This window comes from Talpa occidentalis, unplaced genomic scaffold, assembly GCF_014898055.3.
Source record: "Talpa occidentalis isolate TD23 unplaced genomic scaffold, MPIMG_talOcc4v2.1 talOcc4.5, whole genome shotgun sequence".
Taxonomy (NCBI): Eukaryota; Metazoa; Chordata; class Mammalia; order Eulipotyphla; family Talpidae; genus Talpa; species Talpa occidentalis.
The window spans coordinates 52,830,341-52,850,839 of NW_023604861.1; the positions used below are offsets into that span (position 1 = coordinate 52,830,341).

At 37.4% G+C, this 20,499-nt stretch overlaps 1 protein-coding gene across 12 annotated transcripts in view; it reads left to right on the plus strand.

Moving 5' to 3' along the window:
• Nucleotides 1-16,237, plus strand: part of NBEA (neurobeachin) — a 575,782-nt gene extending 559,545 nt beyond the window's left edge. For 11 of the 12 annotated variants that reach the window (XM_037527157.1, XM_054701654.1, XM_054701655.1 and 8 more), the window contains 6 exons: nt 299-454; nt 958-1,128; nt 9,054-9,155; nt 11,071-11,267; nt 12,054-12,205; nt 14,404-16,237. In XM_037527157.1, the coding sequence (XP_037383054.1) occupies nt 299-454; nt 958-1,128; nt 9,054-9,155; nt 11,071-11,267; nt 12,054-12,205; nt 14,404-14,494 (869 nt within the window). In that variant the 3' untranslated portion in view covers nt 14,495-16,237. Of the gene's footprint in view, nt 1-298; nt 455-957; nt 1,129-9,053; nt 9,156-11,070; nt 11,268-12,053; nt 12,206-14,403 lie in introns of those variants that run through there. The other variant, XM_054701660.1, reaches the window with a different exon arrangement.
• The last annotated feature ends 4,262 nt before the right edge of the window (nt 16,238-20,499 follow it).

Here is a 20,499-nt window from a genome sequence, read left to right on the forward strand (position 1 = left end):
ATGTTTCAAATTCATTCCTTCACCATTACTCTTGAATTCCTCTTATGGTTTTTATTTATTGGTGGAGGGAGAACTTAAATTTCTGATAATTTTTAAATATATTATATGGTTCATAAATAATCACTGCTAATAAAAAAAAAACTTAGATTTCTCATGGGGGAATGTTAAAACCTGAATAACCTTATTGCCTTAAAAGCCCATTTCTAGTTAAATGAAGCATATAGGGATTTCTTTTATAAATGATTGTTGAAACTCCTGTGGAATCTTTCTTTAAACTCTTTACCCTCTTTATTTCTAGCTAATAACTCTGGTGTGAACAAGCGGCAGATCACTGACCTTGTTGACCAGAGTATCCAAATCAATGCACATTGTTTTGTGGTCACAGCTGATAATCGTTACATTCTTATCTGTGGATTCTGGGATAAGAGCTTCAGAGTCTATTCTACAGAAACAGGTAACCTTAGCTTCGAAATACCTTTTTTTCTTAAAATGCCTATTGTTATACTCCAAATTCAATATGAAATCATACTTAACAGTGTAAGCATTTTCATCATGAGTGTCCAAGATTCAAATTAAAAGTTTATATTATAAGTAAATAATTATCCTTCTATCCATTCTGAACCTTAGCATGAGCTCTCAGCTCACAGAACAAATGAGACTGTTGTCCCCATCTCCAAATCAAATCCAGTAAAAGGCTGCAAACCTCTCTTAACTTCGGCCCAAACCTTCAAGAACAACATTGTCCACGTGCTATTTTATAAGTCCTTTCCTTAAAAACCTCCATAACATTTTCTACCACTTTCCAGAAGCAATGCAAGAAAACATTGTACAAGAATTGAATTATCTTATAAATTTGTTGGTCTATGGAATTACATTTCACAAGCCTAGTAAAGTTAAGCTTGGTACTATTTAGAGAAAAACAGCAAATGACTTAAACCTGCTGTTTCTGTGTTTCAGGGAAATTAACTCAGATTGTATTTGGCCACTGGGACGTGGTCACCTGCTTGGCGAGGTCTGAGTCCTACATTGGTGGGGACTGCTACATCGTGTCTGGGTCTCGAGATGCCACACTCCTTCTCTGGTACTGGAGTGGGCGGCACCATATCATAGGAGACAACCCTAACAGCAGTAAGTATTTACTGAAAGTTGTCCTATCAGACTAAAACTTCATTAAATATATTTTGCCATTTTTTGCCCTGTTTCCTGCAGTTATAAGAATTTAAAAATATTAAACCTTAAGTGGCAAAAACTTTTATTGGAATATCGCATATTCAAAATGTTATGAAAATCTATGCTCAAAGTATGGGGAAAAAAAAAGTACTCTAACCATCAGTCTGGGCAAACTCCCAGTTCCTCTCATGCTGACCTGCTCAGTTGCGCTTCCTCAGTCTCCAAGTGCCTCCCGTCCTTCAGAAATTGCCTCTAATGTCTACTGATCCATTAAACCTCCCATGAGTTCTCTCAACTAAATATATTCCTTCCCTTCTCTGAATGTCCATAAGGTTTATTTGAGGCTCAGTGAGAGAACTCACTTCTTTCTGTCCTATAGTGTGATAATTATCTCCATTCACTCATTTAACAGCCCCTTCAGAGTAGGCTTTGGGAATGAACAAACTGGTTAAGATAGTTTCTTTATTTGGGATGATCCTTAACTATTTTTTCTCTTCAACCATGCTCTTTAAGGTATCCCGTAGGAAAGAAAAAAAGGGTTGTGGGACAGGGAAGGGAACTCTAGAGTAAAATAATTTTAGAAAACACTGCGGATGCTCTTAATCTCTATTTAAACTCTGGAGTTCTTACACAAATAAAAATATTTGTTTAACCCATAGTTTCTTAAAATAGTTTTCCATGGAATGTTTTACTCATGGAAGAGTGGCTATTATGTCTTGGAACTGTTGTTCTCAGGAACCCCTGGAGTACATAAACAATCTGTGTAGTATCTTCATATATATCAACAAAAATGAGAAGTTTTTAGATAGAAGAAACTTTCAAAGGAACAGAATAATGCTTTAAATCCACTTAATTCACATCTTCCAAATGAAGCTTAGAAAGAATGAAAGTGATATCTCCAAAAAGAGGATTCTTTTCTTAAAAGTTACCATCTGGTAGCAGAGAGAAGACATTTTATATAGTGTACTGATATGAGGTAATCTTAAAAAAAACTGTTAAATTATAGTCCTTATCTGTGTCACCTACTTTGTATTCTAATAATTTTAAACAAAGAGATGGTTAACAATTGATTGTAGCTTTGGTTTATTGGCCGGCAAGATAAAATTAAATATTTATAGTGTTTAAAGTTCCTTGTAACAGGAGCTACATAAATAGAAATGTTTATATGAATCCTTACAAATTGTGAATATTGCATTTGTTAAAGCACACAATTTACGCTTTAAATAAAGGTGAAAATATCCTTAATACATTATTACAGACATTATTGATACATCTATTTAAATATTGCCTCTATTTATAGGAATTTTTTGGTGAAAAACTGTTTTCATCATTTTGAACTTAAACTACTTCCATCAAATCCTTGTCAGAATTTTATTGGACATTTAATGTGGCCATATGTAGTATGACTTCCTTTCATCCATTATCCTTAGCATAAGGGGAAAAAATGCTTTTCTAGAATGAGTGGGATTAGCACCTAAAGTTTTAGTCAAGCAACAAGAATGTATTAAATGCCAACTGGGTGAAAGTCTCTGACCTTCTGGAGTTTAAGTGAACCTCTTATATTGATCACAAATTGCTTTTCATACTTTAATGTTCTGAGTATATTGAGTATTTATTACCTGAATCATGAATTGCTATATTAAATAGTTTGGTATTAAAACTTTGAACATCTACATAATGCTTAGCCTTATACTTTGGCTTAAATTGATGACTATGTTAAAACTGTTTTTAGCTTTTTGACATATGGATAATCACAATAGTAAAAAAATTACAATCATTTGTCATGTTTAGTATTTGATTGACTCAACTGATGTGTGACTCACTTAATCTGTTAAAGTGGCCAACCTAGTGGCACATACATATATGCGTGACTAGAGAGGCCATATGTATCAGTCAATTCACTTTGGGTAAAGAAGGCCACAGCATACGCTCTCTGTCACATCAGGTGCTGACAGCCGTGGTGCTGACATAGATATAGTCCTCACCATCAGGAAAATCACAATAAGAAAGAAATTTCTTTTTTCTCTTCTAGTTTAATCTGTTCTAGCTACTACTTCACAGGTCAGAGAATCAGGCTACATGTGTTTTCTATCTCATAATACACTGCTACTCAAGACCAAAAAGCTGGTTATATCTAAATTCATATTAAAGTGTGTGACACAGTGCCCTTAGGTTGTGAGGGTTGTATATATTAACCTAGACTTGAAAGGGGAAGTCCTAGCATGAAACACAATAACCCAGGAGCTGTTAGAATTCAGGGATTGGCCTTGGTGTGGACACTGAATTGCTTTGTATGTCAAAGACCAAATCATATTTATTCAGCACAACACTGTAAAATGATAGGATTTATTTACTCATCTTATGTGCATATCACTGAAATTTTCTCTAGATAAATTCAAGTGACTTAATATATTTATACTTCTTTTTTTGCCCTTACTCCTTTTAATGAATAACTCTTTTAGTGCCATAGAGAAAAAATAAGTAATATTTGTGAATTTTTTAGGAAGGTATAGAATTTATGGTTCCATTATGCCCAGTATATTGCTCTGACTAATTCAAACATCTCAGAAATAATAGTCTTTTTCCAATTATTTTTATAGTTTTGATGAGTTTGCCACAAAGACAATGAAAATTTAAAAACAGATTATTGTAATTTCAGGCCATAAAATAAACAAGCAAAAACTATCTAGCATAAGTTACAGTTGAGTTATAGCTATTTTATTAATATATTTTATTATACTAACATTCATTGTTACTCTATTGAACTTGTGACTTTGAGAACATAGAAAATTTTCTTGGAGATTTAAATAGGTCCCTGACTAGATAACAGAATTGCAGAGATGTGAGGAACAGATGCTTTCATCTGAAACAGACTTTTACACAAATTCTGAAACTAATTTGGAAGTGATAAAAATTAATTTGCGCACTTTAATTGGAAGCAGCCTACTGCATGAAAGACGGGACAGCAGAGCAGGCAATTTGTGCGAAAAGCTGATTGAATTTTTTGTCAGGTAGGTATCTTGGACTTGGCTGCTTATCCTCCAGAGTCCCTCTTTGCAATATATTACAACCCATCTCTGACTGGTGTTCTTTAAAAGGATCAATGCTATTCCTGTTGAATCCCTAGAGCCCCAAATTTCATTGATCTTGGGACTTGACATTTCTCATTACGTGCTGTAGCTTCCAACAAGATAGTCACAAGAGGGGCAAGTCAACAGTGTTGTCTCTTCAGCAGACACTTAAAATACGCTGGGACCTCCGCTCAAAATCCAGCCTGCTTTTACAGTGTGTGGTTTTAATGTTTGTACCAGATATAAAGTGCTCTTTGGAGAGCTTGCTGATACATACATATGACATTTTTAAAATCAGCAATCGGAAACTTTGAAAGAGAATTTATTGTTCATCTTTTCAAATCAAATCTACAAATATTCATTGAGTAATGTCTGTCAGATGCTATTATAGTGCTTTTTCTGTTTCACTTGTGAAAAACAAGTCGTTTAGCTCATGTATCAGTATTATGCAAACTATGAAATGAGAAGCCCATTGAAACGGAGACTGCAGCTGTACACACATCCCTTCCCCGGGTTCCCATTGTGTGAGCTTCAGCTCTGGACACTGACCCTCCTGCCGGCCACAACCTGTCACAAAACATCTGCCAAATCACATCCCTCTCTTTGTTTTCATCCAGCCTCCTTTAAAATAACTCTCCTGATGCCAAACTCCACAACCACCACTTACCAATGCATTATAAGCAATGAAAGCAAAGACAAAGAACAGCCCTGGGTGGGGGGGGGGGGAGGATGTGTATAAAACTTTCATGCACATATATACTCTCACATAAATTTGTCTTACTTCTCAGAGCAAGGAACCATTATCTAAGGTTTAGTAAATGTTGAATCATCTTTTCATGTAGTATCAGAGAAAACACATGGGTAACAGGATTTTCCCAGGCCCAGTGATAGTATATGTAATGAGCCATCCCCAGCACAAGGGCCTGTTCTCTCCTTGACCTCTTACCCCTCCTATCCCCTCAACTTAGAATTAGGAGACTTCATAAGAGGGGCTGCTGGTCACTTGGTCTCTGCTTCTCCTTTCCTTTTGTGGAAATGAGGCTGCAAGGCTCTTTGACCCAGGTGAAAAGCAGTCTAAAAAACAAGGGAGTGATTGATAAGTTCTTGTGATCAGAGAGCTTCAGATCACAGACTGTGTGTGTGTGGGAAGGGGGGTCCTCTGGGCATTATGCTGAATCCTGTTTCCTTGGTAAAAGTAGGTAGACTACAGGATTGATTGTTCAGGCAGGGTGATGGTGAGACAGGAAGGTACTCTGACCTAGATCCAGGATCAGGATTTAAAGGGAAGAGATTTACTCTGCAAGTCAGTGCTCAGAGGAAAAATGTGGTGTCACTCTCTGAAATGCAAACTCAGGATGCATGAATAAATAGGTTGATATCTATCTGCTGTTTTTCATTGGGTACCCTATGACTATATAATAAAATGAAACCATATAATGGGATGTTTTCTGACCCATGGAATATTTTTATGTGGGTTGCCTTGTGACCTGTGGGTAATATGAACCCAGGTGTATTTGCTACTTGGCCAGAGACCTATGCAACCACCCTGCCTGTGGCTGAGGACACAGGACCTTGGTAAGGGATCCCTAACTGATGCAGTTCTTCTGAGCAATCAAAGCAAATGTCTAACATCATTTTTTAAATAAATCTTGAAATCAGAGTAATGAAAAAGCTACTGTACTCCTTGATTAAATTTCTTATTCTGAGATATCAAGTGAAAAATCCAACATAATATGTGTAAACATGACTGAAAATACCTTCACCAATGATTCTTGAATGACTTAACAAGGGTCATAGATGGAATCTGAATGTCGTGCATCCTCAACGATCTGTCTTCTGACTCTCGCAGAACTGCACTGTGGAACACAGATCTTAGAAACTCTGCTGTTTGGGCTTAGCTCTAATTCAGAGGACCAAAACTTCCCCTGTAGATGAGGAGACTCTTAAATGACATTTAAAATAACAAGTGCCATGAATAATCTTTGCTTTTACCACTTCTCTCAAAGCCGCAGGCTCTCTCACTGAACAAACACCTCTTCTCAGTTCTGTGTAACAGCAGCCTCTAATACCTTTGCTTTTTTCAACATCCTTTTTGAATTTATTGAAATGACTTTGATAAAACTGAGATGCGATCTCTTTATTACAAGCCTTTTTCTATATGGAGTTTCTGAATGCCTCCGTAGAAATCTCAGAGTTGGATGTGTTTGTTCTTTATCATTCACATTAATTCCACCACACAGAGAGCACCTCTGTTGTGGGAATGGCCGGGGAACAAGAGCCATGGTTCTGTAGCCTTAGAGGAGAGGTCTCCCCTCACCTCCCTATGCACTGGGCCCTTTAACCCTCAGCTCCATCCATCAATTGTGATGTGACAGTGACAGAATATTCCTAAGATTTTGAATGATTGTTAGGGTGTATGACATCTGTCCCTGGCAATGAAATGAAATATGGGAAATACACTTTCTCCCTGCTGCAGGTTTCCCATCTCAAATATCCCTAAATAATAGTTTATTTACTTTTCTGTATTTTAAAGAGGGAAGCAATACTTTCAAAAGCCCTAGGTAATATCCCCTAATAGTTAACTTCCACTTTTATTCTAATAACCTGGGAAATTGTGTTGAAAATAAGACATTTGAATCTTTCTAAATAAGATTTAAGTCTGTGAAAAACTTATTTCCTTATAGAAAATATATCACATACCTAAAAAACATTTTAAATATTTTATACTTTTTTTCAGTTCCCTCCCTACAGTTGAGCTAAATTGCTTTTTATTTTTTCTGTGGCACAAAGGGGAAGATTTCGATAACTCTATGTAAGTTTTTAAACAATAAATTTTATTAAGCATAATTTTTAAACATAAATTCACTTGTCTCTTAAATATAAAACAATCACTTAGAGAAATTAAAGATACTATTACACATGATATCTTATTATTACCTAATTCTCATTTTATCAAGGAACTCAGAAAATTTTTCATAAATTATATAAATATGTTTTAGACAAATCCAGAACTGCTGACAAATATAAATGGATCCTCTACCAACATTTAAACACATTATAACAATATACATAAATTTAGAATAAGATGACAAATGTGTCATTTACACCCAAAACCAATCTCTGAATCTGAGGAATGTGTTCTTGGACCCCCTGAACCCTCGTTTGAGAAGCACTGACTTAATTAGCATGTCTTGATTTTTAAAATGCATTACATAAAGAAATAAATCTTTAAAAAAATAAAATTTATTGCAATTTGCCACAGCATAGACTTCGACAAGAGATTTCATCTTTATGATTTGTTTTAAAAAATTTACATTATCATCAGAGTGAAAATCTTAAATGTAAAATTTTTCATAGAACTGTTCATGCCCAAGAAGACTTCCACAGAACCCAAGGTATCTAAATGTTAGTTTGAGATATGCCAAGAATTCTAGAAGAATTGCAGTTATAAAACCAAGTTACAGCATGTCTTCTCAATTAAAAAAAAAGTAATGGCCCATAATATTGGCAATTAAGTAATTTATTTTTATTTGTGCACAAAGGCATATTTATATATAATATTTACTCTTTGCCAAGATGATATTATAAAATCAATTAAAACAGTACATCCAGGATAAACCAGTATCATAGGATATGAGTCTATGAGAACTGCTTAAAAATTGAAAGAATGAGAGAAATAGTCAATGTAAGACACTAGTAACAGTGGTTCTATCAATGGAAATAATGGAATATTAAAACATATTGATAAATATTTGTTGAATATGACAGAGTGGTCCAGTTATAAAATTGTTATAAAATTATAAAACTGTTAGTGTTTCATGTCCTTTTTCTGATCACCCTGCCTTCAACAGAGTTTCACTTCTGAGTCATTCAGGTCTTTAACTACTGCTCAGAATGGCCAACGCTGACTTTCTCTTCCCATTTGCCAAAAGAAACACTCAAAACCTTACCCGGCATCACCATTCCAACAGTTCCTCATTCACATTCCAAAGTTCCATTGTGCCTGTCTATTGCTTTCTTTTCTCCACATTTCTGCACCCCAAGACTGCAGATACCTCATTTCCATCGAAAACTGGTTTTCCAATAAGGCCTGTTGGGTATGTTGTCCTCTCAGTTTTGCTCATCCTTTCACACTGTCTTCATGAGGTTTGTTTAACAAATGTTCTGATTGTTCTATATATTCATATGCAGATTTCGTACCCTGTTATACTCTGTGCACATGCATTTGTTTATTTCACACTCGTTATTGTTGCACGCCTCCCATCAAAGCCTGTGGAAAGCCATGGTTGTCTGACATGTTCTAAAAATTTCCAGGTTCTGACTTATACCTCTCTAAACTCCCAATTCTTCTACCTCAAAACCGAAGTACTACAGTCTGTTTTGTACAATCATTTATAAATGGGTAAGAGCACAGGTTTCAAAATTAGATTGCTCTGGATTAGATTCCAACATTTTGTGGTGTGAACTTGCAGGAGTTGGATAACCTTGGAAAACCTTGGGTATCTAGGTTATAAAATAGAAATAGTAATAAGACCCAACTCATATAAATGTTGCCCTAATTAAATAAGATGGTGCATGTAAATGCTTTAGCGAAGCTTGGTGTCTGTTTTATAACAATAATTAGAAAAAATATTATATTTTTTTATCACCACTGTCCCCAAGCTCTTCACATGTGTTAACTTAAACAGTAGAGAGGTTAAGTAACTGGCTCTTAATAAACATAAATGGTTGTTATTTTAATGTTCAATATAATGGTGTAGCTCTTCACTTCTTCCCTTTAGTCTGTAGTGACCTCCTGCTGTTTCCTTGTAGGTGACTATCCTGCACCAAGAGCTGTCCTCACAGGCCATGACCATGAAGTTGTCTGTGTTTCTGTCTGTGCAGAACTTGGACTTGTTATCAGTGGTGCTAAAGGTCAGAACACATTTCATTCTGGGTTTTTCTCTAGCTAAACATGATTTATGATTGCTTTCTTTTAGGAGCCTCTCCATCACAAATGTAAACCCTGGGTCCTTTGCAGCTATTTATCAATGGTATTATTATTATCATGTACTAGTCCTAATTTTATATTTTATATATAAAATTATATATATATAAAATTTTATATAGTGGCCACCAGCATTTCAGCCAGAACACTGTTAAATGATGCATATGATACAGCCCTTAATATCATTTGAAAGACAAGAGGAAGGTATACTTCTTATAAATTAGGGCTTGTGGGGGGTCATGGTGTTCATCAGAAGTTGCCTTGCATTCTCCTCTTTCTACAAAGCTGGGGACTGTAGAGATAAGTGGGAAAGGAAACATGATTACTTGGTTTTTAAAACTTTTTGTGGAGGAAATGTTGCTTCAAGAAGAGTCAGGAAATTTGGGTTTTAATTCTGGCTCAGAGACCAGCTCTCCACAGGGAAAAGGCTCTGCAACAGGCTTAGGAAAATGGAAAGAGACCAAAAGGGCTGAGTGCAGTGAGGGTGCACCAGCCAAAGAGTGAGAAACTGAAGTGGGGCGGGGGGGCAGTGGCACAGGATTTGTGATTTTTATTGTGTTATAAATGGGCAGCCATGGAAGCTTTTGAAATGAGGAGATGAGGTGATCAATCAAGTTTGGTTTTTAGAAGGTTGTTCTGGCAGCTTTATGGAGAATGTATGTAATGTCTGAAAGGGGACAGTTTTTATTTTTTTTTTTTTAATTTTTATATCTAAGAGTAATTAACCCAGAAATGGACCCAGATATTTTTAATAAATGTCTTTTTAATTTAAAAATAAACAGTAATTATATGTGTAAGATTCCTCTACCCCGTAAAGCAAAAGTAAAGAAAAAAGAATGGACACTTGGTATAGACATGGGAAAAAACACTAATTTTCAATAGGTGATATATGATATTAGGGGTGGTTACTATTTTCTATTTTTTCCTCTAATTTTCTGTATTTTTTAATACACATCTGTTACTTTAGTACTCAGGAAAACATTTAGTGTAACTTTATATTGCTCATTATGTATAATGTTTATATACTTAAATCAATTAATGGAAAATAGAAATGTAATTCACCCACAATTCTTGAGGCTTTAGGAGGATTCAGGGAAGCTAATACCAGACTATATTAACCAATATTTTTTAAGTTGACTAGTGATTTTTTTAATCTTTCGAACATTACTTCTACCGGGGGAGAAAATAACTAAAGCAAAATAAATGATTTCTCATTACTACCTTTACACTCTTGCCTCACTATTCATTTATTTAAAAGATAGTATTTCTTTAGTCTGCTTGACTTGATTAATTTTCTTAATTTTGCCTTTCATAATTTATGTATAGATGATAGAAAAGGTTAAGCTTATTATCTGAGAGTAATGTATTTATATGATACAATGTTAAAATTTTGATGATACTAAAGAAAATTAGGAATTATAAAACCTCAAGGAAAATTTCCAGTTTTTCTTAAATTTCTAAAACCCCACACATGAAGAGAAAAATCTGGAACATACAGTCTTTTATTTTTACAAAAGATAAACTTATCTTTTTTAAGGAATAGTCCTTGATGAAGGAAAAGACTGATAATTCACCTGTATAAAAGGTCTGGAAGGGGTGTGTGTGTGGGGGGTGTGGGTGTGTGTGTGGGTATGTATATGTGTGTGTGTGTGTTATTTGACAGTTATCTGTATCTGTCATGTTTAAATATAACATCAGGGCTTGGCCCTTGCCAGCATATTTCTTTTCTACTTTCCTTCAACAATCTGAGTGCACACCCAGGTACAGGTTGCAGATTGTGAGAGGTGATGTGTGACTTGTCATCAACCATGACTCTGGCTGTTGATATCCCCCACTCTGTAGAGGGCCCTTGCCTTGTCCACACAATCACTGGAGACTTGCTGAGAGCCCTTGAAGGACCAGAAAACTGCTTGTTTCCGCGCTTGATTTCTGTCTCCAGTGAAGGTCACTGTATCATATACTATGAACGAGGGCGATTCAGCAATTTCAGCATCAACGGGAAACTTTTGGCTCAAATGGAGATCAATGATTCAACTCGGGTAAATCAGCATGTTCAGTGCTAAGTAGGGACTGAATTCAAGAGATAATATTGGCTATCTGGCATAACAGAATTTCTCTGATATCCAGATAAATGTGTCCCGATTTTAAAGCATTTAAATTCTTACAGTTAGATGCTTTGAACAACCCAAAATTCATTATCATTCCAGAGCAGTTAACTCAGTGAAATAGACTTGGGAGATGATAACTGTAATTTGATTAGAGATTAGACCCTATGGAGATTTTTCTTAAGCTCCTTAAACAAGGTACTGTTTGTTTTAGCACTGCACCTCCCTCTCAACATTAAAAGTGAAATTATTGTTATGGAATCCTATCTTTAGACCCCTAGAAAAAAATTGCATGTACTAAATAACTCTTCACTTACAAATGAATTGTAAGTGTGGTTTATAATTATTAAAAACTGTTTTTGAAATATGCTTCTGTCCTTTGTTCTGAAAGTCTTGACATTATTAATATTCAGGACTTAACAAAACATCATGTTACTTAATTCTCAAGTTCTTCCTGTAGTGTATTGATAATATTCTCCTTGGGACTTGTGTAATTTTGTGACCTAAACTGGTTTTAATAATATCCTTTGTTTATGTAAAAACTTTGATGAATTCTACATTGGAAATTCTGTGGATTGGACTTTAGAAAACTTGGACAAATAGCTGAAAGTGAATAATGTTAATAATTACAGGGGCACTGTATTGAGTGCTTTCCAGTAGTTATCATTGGCCATTTGGGGGACACTGAGAGAAATGTTTGCTTTTCTGCCTTTTCTGAAGGCCATTCTCCTGAGCAGCGATGGCCAGAATCTGGTGACTGGGGGAGACAATGGCGTGGTAGAGGTCTGGCAGGCCTGTGACTTCAAGCAACTGTACATTTATCCTGGATGTGACGCTGGCATTAGAGCAATGGACTTATCCCATGACCAGAGGTGAGCCACAACAAGGAGAAATGTAATCACTTGAGAACTGTCAAAAGTTCTTTACATTCTACCATGGGAGAAATATATTGTGTATAAGATTCCTTGAACCAGAGGAAAGAAAGACTAGCACAGAAATGGGTCAGTTGAGGAAAGGAGTAAGTACTATAAGAAAGGATTCTAGGAACAAGGTAACAGAGATTGAGTTTAAGAAAAAAAGAAAGAAATGAGTCTGAGGAAGACACATTAAGACCCTGCCAGAACACAGAATCATTTCACAAACTTGTTTGTTCTCAGATATTCTAAGTGTTTAGTAGACTCAAATATATAGGTGTGTGTGTCTACTCTGACTTTCACAAAACAATGAAATTATCTCAAGACAATTCTCAGAAAGCATCCATTGTTAAGCAATGCTTGACTGTAGTTTTCAACAGAGGTGAGTTACTGCTTGAGACAGACTTCTAGCTAACCAATTTAAAGCTAAATGCATAGTTTAACTACAGGAGGCCTGTGTTGCCCCAGCACCTCTGGCCTGCACCCCTGCTCTTATATGCATTAATAAATAAGAAATAAATCTTTAAAAAATAATAATTAAAAAAAGCTGGGAGATGCTCACTCATTATATGAAATAATTCCCACCCCTACCTTCATCTTCACATATTTCTCATTTCCGTTATTTTGTTGTGTTTTATGCATTTCCCTAAAACCCTTCAATCTTTTTCTTGGGAAGAATTCATTAAATTGTTAATTTCCATTGTCCTCAGTTTGCAGCAGCATTTTGTTATTTCCTAGAATTCACCTTTATGTTTATTATAAAGTGAATAGGACATAGATTTTAAAAAATTAATCCAAACTATAATCTTAATGTGATGCATCAGTTTTTGCTATATATATAACAGAAATTAGGAAAAAGGAAAGCTTCTAACCAAATTTTCAATGATATGTATATTCTTTATGAGAATATTTGTTTTAAAATATTATAGATATCAAGGTTTTGATAATAAATTTAATAAAACATCTTCACAATTCAGTTAAATGTTACTGAGGTCATCAACAAAAACAATATAATTTAGTTTAGTTTGGGGAAGGGATATTTGACCTGCAACACAGCAGATTATTATTAAGAGTGTTCCAGAATGCTGTAGTCTATATTCTTGGATAAATGGGAGTGGTTTACTGTGAACTCATTTTTATTTACATGGATATTTGTTACATTTTTTAAATGATTTGGGTTCTCAAGCAGTGTAAATACTCTGCCCGTATTCTTATTCATTCATGTATTCATGTTCTAAACATTGCTGCCACCATTATAGAGTAAGTGCAATGCATCTAAGGATACATAATAGGATTACTGACCCCAAAGACCTCAAATAATGAAAATAATTATATATGAGGGAGTCAAGGACAGAATTAACAGAAGTGATTAGCTTTTCTGGAGGAGTAGGGGAGGCAGGACGGGCTGTATGAGATCTTCACTCAGCCACTTGTGGAGAGGGCTCAGTCAGCAAGGTTGGGTAAGGTCCAGTCTTGTGAGGGGTCTCCAAAGAGGAGTGAGGAAAGACTGAATAAGTTTATGTTTCTGTTTTAATCTTATTCTTCATTTCAGTTACCTTCCTTATTTTATAATCTCCCTGATAAATTGGAGAGAAATAGAACCTGCACATAAGTTATAAATTGATATATATATATATATATATATCAATTTATATAGGGGCCTCCCTGGTGGCTTAGGGGATAAGTCTCAGCGCTATCACCATTACAGTCTGAGTTCGATCCCCGGCCAGGGAACTAACCCACCTATAGCACAGCAGACATCTTTTATTTCACCCACTGTTCCCCTTTGCAGTATATATCAGTAAATCTGCCTATTCTGCTCCAAGCTCTGTCTCTGGTGAATCCTCTCACAGCACACCCTCCACCCCCACACCTCTGGCCTACTTCCAAGTTCTATGCAAAAATAAATTAGCAAGTAAGTAAATAAATACATACATACCTATTGAGGATGCATACTTAAAATGTGCATTCAGATGTGGCATGTGATCAACTGTGCATAAGATTGATTCAGCTTCTCCTGGGAACTAAGAATACATTTTATTCTTAGTTCCTATCTCAATGCGAACAAAACTAACACTTGGTAAACTTCAAGATCATGATATTGTCAAATACGAAGTAGCAACCTCTGCAGTTAACCACTATCTCCACTTTTCCAGGACTCTGATCACGGGCATGGCTTCTGGTAGCATTGTAGCTTTTAATATAGATTTTAATCGGTGGCATTATGAGCATCAGAACAGATACTGAAGACAGATGAAGATCCAATAGCCAAGTTAAAGCTGAGAGCACAAGTGCTGCATGGAAAGGCAATATCTCTGGTGGAAAAAACTCGTCTACATCGACCTCCGTTTGTACATTCCATCACACCCAGCAATAGCTGTACATTGTAGTCAGCAGCCATTTTTCTTTGTGTGTTTTTTCACGACCGAACACCAGCTGCGACCAAGCAAGCTTATATCATGTAAATTATATTAGGAGATGTTTTGGTAATTATTTCATATATTGTTGTTTATTGAGAAAAGGAAGTAGGACGTGTCACAAGAGACTTTTGACAAATCTGAGGAACCTTGTGTCCAGTTGCTACAAAGTTGAAGCTTTGAACCTAACCTGCATCCCATTTCCAGCCTCTTTTCAAGCTGAGAAAAAAAAAAAAAAACCACGTTTGATACTTTGTACATCAGATGCATCTTATTTAAAGGGATACTTTTGTAAAAGTAAAACCTTGTATAAAGAACAAAACAGTTTCTTAATTTTATTGTGGAGTTACAACTTGCATGTTCTTTAATCCTGATGTCTTGATGGAACAGGTGCATTCACACTATGAAACAGGAAGTTCTGTCCAAGGACACAGCTTGTAAGAAAGGGTTGAATTTGGGCTCAATCAGTAATTTGTGACATTTTCACCAAAATATGGTTTGCACTTTTTAATCTAAATTCATCCCTTCTCAGTAAAATTTGCTCATAAAGCATTTGGATACTAAGCCATTATTTGCCAGTTTCGGTACTTTATACAAAGAAAATTCAGTCCTACCCTTCATAATTTGAAGACACAGCAGAAAGGGGGCTTGGGGATGAGGTCCTGGTTTTTGTTGTATAAATAGGAGTCGTGACCGTTAGCTCCATAGTAATGACTTCCCAACTCCTGGACATCCCTTCCAGAGTCATCCTGCTGGCTTAGTGTGTGTACATTAGGGGAGGAGAATCTGACGCTAACTTTTTTTGTTTTTTTCCTCTTTGGTTCTTGAATAGCTTAGTTTCTTTAATAACAAGTCAGACTTTATTATAACAATAACTGGTTATTTTAGGTTCTTGTGAAATTCTCACCTAAAGCCACATTCTTAGCCTAAGGCACTTCATCTTTTATGATATAAAATGATGGCTATCAAATGATTTTCCATACATTGTATTGATCAAGTTATATACACCCAGGGGTATATACACTTTATTCATGTTTCTTCTTTGTATATTTGGTGACTGTATCGTCATAGATGTACATATTGTGTCGGTAGGGCTATGAGGCATGTTACAGGAATGTAATTTTCTCAGAATTTACACTCACTTGCAGTCATTTATTTAAAGAGATAAAACAAGATAATGGGTTCTTTGTATTGGCACCTTGCACCAGAAACATATCATTATTTATTGATGTGATTACTTATTTGTTATCCACCTTGTACTAGTAAGTTTTAGCACTGAATTCCTTCTTCATTGTTGTTTGTATTTATGAGATTCTGAAATTCTGGGGAATCAGCGTAATGATTAAGTTATTCATCACCAGGCTGTAAGCAATATCTTGAGTTTGTAGTTTAGAATTGGGAGGATACTGAACATCTGGAAGACAAGTTCATTTCATCTTGAGATCATGGTGAAATATTTTGGATATATAAATTCCTTAAGCTATTGTAACCATGTTTTATTGCAAAGATGTAAAATATGCCAGATGTGTGTGAGTTGGAAATCAAAAAAAAGAAAAATAAAATATGCAAAGAATTCACTGATTGTTTTATATTTCCTTGGACACTTCACTAACATGCATTCATTATGTTGTCATACAAGTTTAAGAAGTCAGCATCACCTCATATAAAGGCCTACAGCATCTCAAAACATGAAATACAGTCCTAATGAGATTCCATAATTTGCTGAAACATGAGCTGTTCTGCTTGACCATCTGGCAGGGCTTTGGCGCTACAATGACCAGAGGGAAACAGCCCTTGTTTCTTCAGCATAAGCTACCTTTTCGGTTATTCTGTTTTACCTGAAAGGAACTAAACGCAGGTGATGATGGAGAGTCTAATTGCTCATTGCATGAATATTATCAATTAATGCGATTTGAGCCTCTCTTTCTAGAATTTATCATCAACCAAGCATGACACAGGCAGGGTTACAGAGACCCAGAGGAGCTGAGCAGATGCCACCAAAGCAGACCAGGCAGCAGGGGTGGTGCTGAGAGGCCTTTGGTCACTCAAATCAGTGTGAGCAGCAGTCAGACAGACCCAGGGAGTGGCAGAACTGCAAGTGACGTCCATCTGCATTCTCAGGACAAAAAAGAAGCAACAATAGCCTGAGAAAAAATGGCCGCTGTGGCTTTCTCTCCTCTTCCTAAACTAGACATCTGTCAGTCATCATAAGCCAGGACTCCCTCAACCTAGCCTTCTTGCAGCCCATCAGTCACTTGAGGAACCTGACGGCCACCTAAGTGTCTCTTTAAACTGACCCCCCCTCTTCCAGAGCTATCAGGTAGGAACATCATCGAAACTTCCTGACAAATGTCTGGGCTTCGCATAAGATCCTCTCTTCCCCTCCCCCTTTGGGGGAGGGTCTTGCTGCACCATCCACCCTGTCATCCCACTGCTGAGCACCTTACAATGACTTCCAAGTGTAACTCTGGTGGCTGAAAAAAATCACCCAGAATTTATTTTTCAGATCACAATCTCATACCCCATCCTCCTGGTGATTCTGATGTGGATTATCCTTGGGCATATTTTCAACAACAGATTCCAGGAGTGAAGTCCAAACTCAGCACAGAAGCCCTTCAGGAGGGAAACAATCTCATCCATTTCTCCCCCTGGCACCCTGCACCTCAGGCAAACCCATCTTTTGCCAAGTCCCTAAGAACTCCACTGTGTCTTGGTCCCTCATATCATGCCTGCCCAGATTGTTCTTTGCCTCTACCATCTGGTTGAATAACTTGTTGAAAATTGACCGAAAGCAATTTGGTCATACAAAATCTTGCTTAGGTAAAGGTGCTGCACAAAACTCACATCTTTGCTATGCCATAATGAAAACAATTTATGGGAGCAATTTTTGCCACATAAGGAGACACCTTTTCATCAAACACATTTTACCAAACAAGCGTTAAGACCACTCAAAGAACTCTTCTGTGAAGTTGGGGAAGCCTAGAACTTTTTTATAATGATGATCTGATGACCATTTTACATAGAAAGTAGTGTGGAAATAGATATATCAGTGTTCTAGAAGGATTCTATTAACTTCATAATGTTATAGCAGCCAAAATCGCCAACCCAGTCATTTAAGTATCAAGTCTTGGGTGCCACCCAAAGAGCAAAGAGTAAAAAGCCTCAGCAGATTTTTATACGATTCTGGAGAGGTAAGAAAGGTCTCTAAAATATTGTTTGCCAGTGTATTTTGAATTCACGTCTATTAAATGCTGTTAATTTCCTCAATGAGGGATCCACCGTGCTAATTAAGAAGCCAAAAATTGGCCTCCCCTGGTGGCGCAGCAGTTGAGTGCTGGGTTGCGAAGCTGCCCACAGCCTCTGCAGCGCCAGTTTGATTCCAGGCTGCCAGGTGAGGCTCCCACATGGCGCGCAGACCTCTCCTGCCGCCCGCTGCTCCCCTCAGCAGTGTATTTCGTCAGTCTGCCTGTTCTGCTCCCCGCTCTGGCTCTGGTGAATTCTCTCACCCTCCCGCGCTTCTGACTGTACCCAGTGCTTGTATAAATAAATAAAAAAAATCTTTAAAAAAAAAAAAGAAGAAGAAGAAACCAAAGATTTTTCCGCTGAAAAGCTATTCTTAGCTTCTAATTTCCTCTGGGATAAGGGAGCTGGAGCTCTGCCTTTCTTTACAGATGTAATGACCTAGAGTACAAATTTCTGGCCAGGGCAACTGACTGTCCCCCTAGAAGGCAATATGCAATATAATTGAACACTTACTATCACCTCTGGAGTGGGCATTTTAAAGAAACTTACAACTTATAGAGTCAAGTGCTCCCTCTATGGGGCTTCCCTGCCCCCTGATAGTGTCCTCATCCCAGGTAGGTTCTGTGACAGCTTACTTCTCTGTCCAGCCTCAGGACAGTGAGCTTCTTAGCAACAGGACTTTTTCCTTTCTCAGTTATCCTGAGGTCCATGTTGGATTCAGAGTATATCATTAATACATGTCGATTTGCTGAAAAATGGATAAACAGATGACTACCAGAACTCCGGACAAATGACAATCAGCTGGGATGTACTGGAGCCTCCCAACCCTCTCTCCCTACTACAACAACACTCTCCCCTCCCCTGCCCGGCACCACAGTCCTCCCAGAGAGCCCCATGCTCCAATTACCTCCATACTCCTGGGTCTTTTCCACCAAGATTCAGGAAATCACTGATTATAGCAATTCCCAGTAAGCTACTAAAGAAGGAATGTTATTTTTTAAAATTACTTTAAAAATTACTGCTTTTTATCCACATTCAACCATTTGGAGGAAGAGAGAGCTGACACATAACTTAGCAAAAAAAACTTCAAGTGATCTGACCAGTTCAAGCTGCCTAAAGGCAGGATCCAATAATGGCTCATTTTCCCATCAATTGAAATTGGGGATCATAATATCTGTAGTAAGTGTTGTTTTGAAGCTCAAAATTCATAGCGTATGTCAAACTCTCAGTAGAGTTCACCAGATGGTCATTGCCTGCCACAGTCTATTGGACCTGTTTCATTTTCATGTTTGACATCCCTTTCCCTATCTATATGTTATGCATCTTTTGGTGAGTAATGTTTCCTCCCGTTCCTGCCTTGTGATTTACTAGACCTGATCCTTGGGACCTCCTGGAGTCTGGCGTGCCCATCATGTCAACTGCATGCTGGTGAACTGAGTGATTGGTTGGTGGTAGGTCTATGAGTGTCCCTGCCTGAAATTTTTATATTGTGAAGTGAAAGAAAATTTCTTTCTTTTGGTGTCACTAAGAAGCCAGAATGTTGGGCCTCCCCGGTGGCGCAGCGGTTGAGCGCTGGGTTGCGAAGCTGCCTGCGGCCTCTGCGGCGCCGGTTCAATCCCCGGCTGCTCCCCGGCCACTGGAGGAGGGTCCCACATGGCGCGCAGACCTCTCCTGCCGCCCGCTGCTCCCCTCAGCAGTGTACTTCGGTCCTTCTGTCTGCTCTGCTCCCCGCTCTGGCTCTGGTGAATTCTCTCACCCTCCCGCGCTTCTGACTATACCCAGTGCATGTATAAACAAAACAAACAAGCAAACCAGCAAACAAATAAATAAAGCATGCCTCTATCAAAAAAAAAAAAAAAAAAAAAAAAAGAAGCCAGAATGTTAGCAAATACATTCTCCATTATGTGGAGAAAGTCCATTTGCAACAGGTAAGAATAAAACCATGAGAAATGAAAGAATATAAGAACTTGTCTGCCAGCCACAAGACCCTGGGGGTCTGACCTGTCCTCAATTCTAGACTCCTGCTTCAGTTAATGGCCAAGAAAGAAATGCTCCCTCCACCCACTCACATTGATTCAAGCTGTTACTGGGCGGGGGTGGGGGGGTGGGGGGGGAAGGGGGGCTTTTTTTTTTTTTTTTTGGTGATCAATGCACCCTTAACTAAGACAGTTCCTGCCTCCAACTTCCTCTCTCTGCTTGCAAGAATAAAACACAACCCAAATTTTGTAGTCAAGTTAAGCAAGGGCCTCGCCTCTGTATGATACAGCAATTCCATGCTTAGGTAAAGTTCCAGAAGAAATGCCTGTTTCCTTCCTCTACTAAGACATGGGAAAGAATACTCTTGGCAACTTTGTTCCTGCTAACCGAACATAGATATTGAGTAAAAAATCCAGACACTAAAATATACATACTCCATTTATATATGTGTGTGTATGTGTGTGTGTGTGTACAATAACTGGTGAAACTGATAGATGCTGTTAGAAATCTGGATAGTGGGAGCTTTGACTGGAGATGGTGATGGTGGGAGCTATGAAGGGAACTTCTGGGGTGCGGGGTTCTTTCTCACAAACCAAGCATGCTACTCAGATGAGA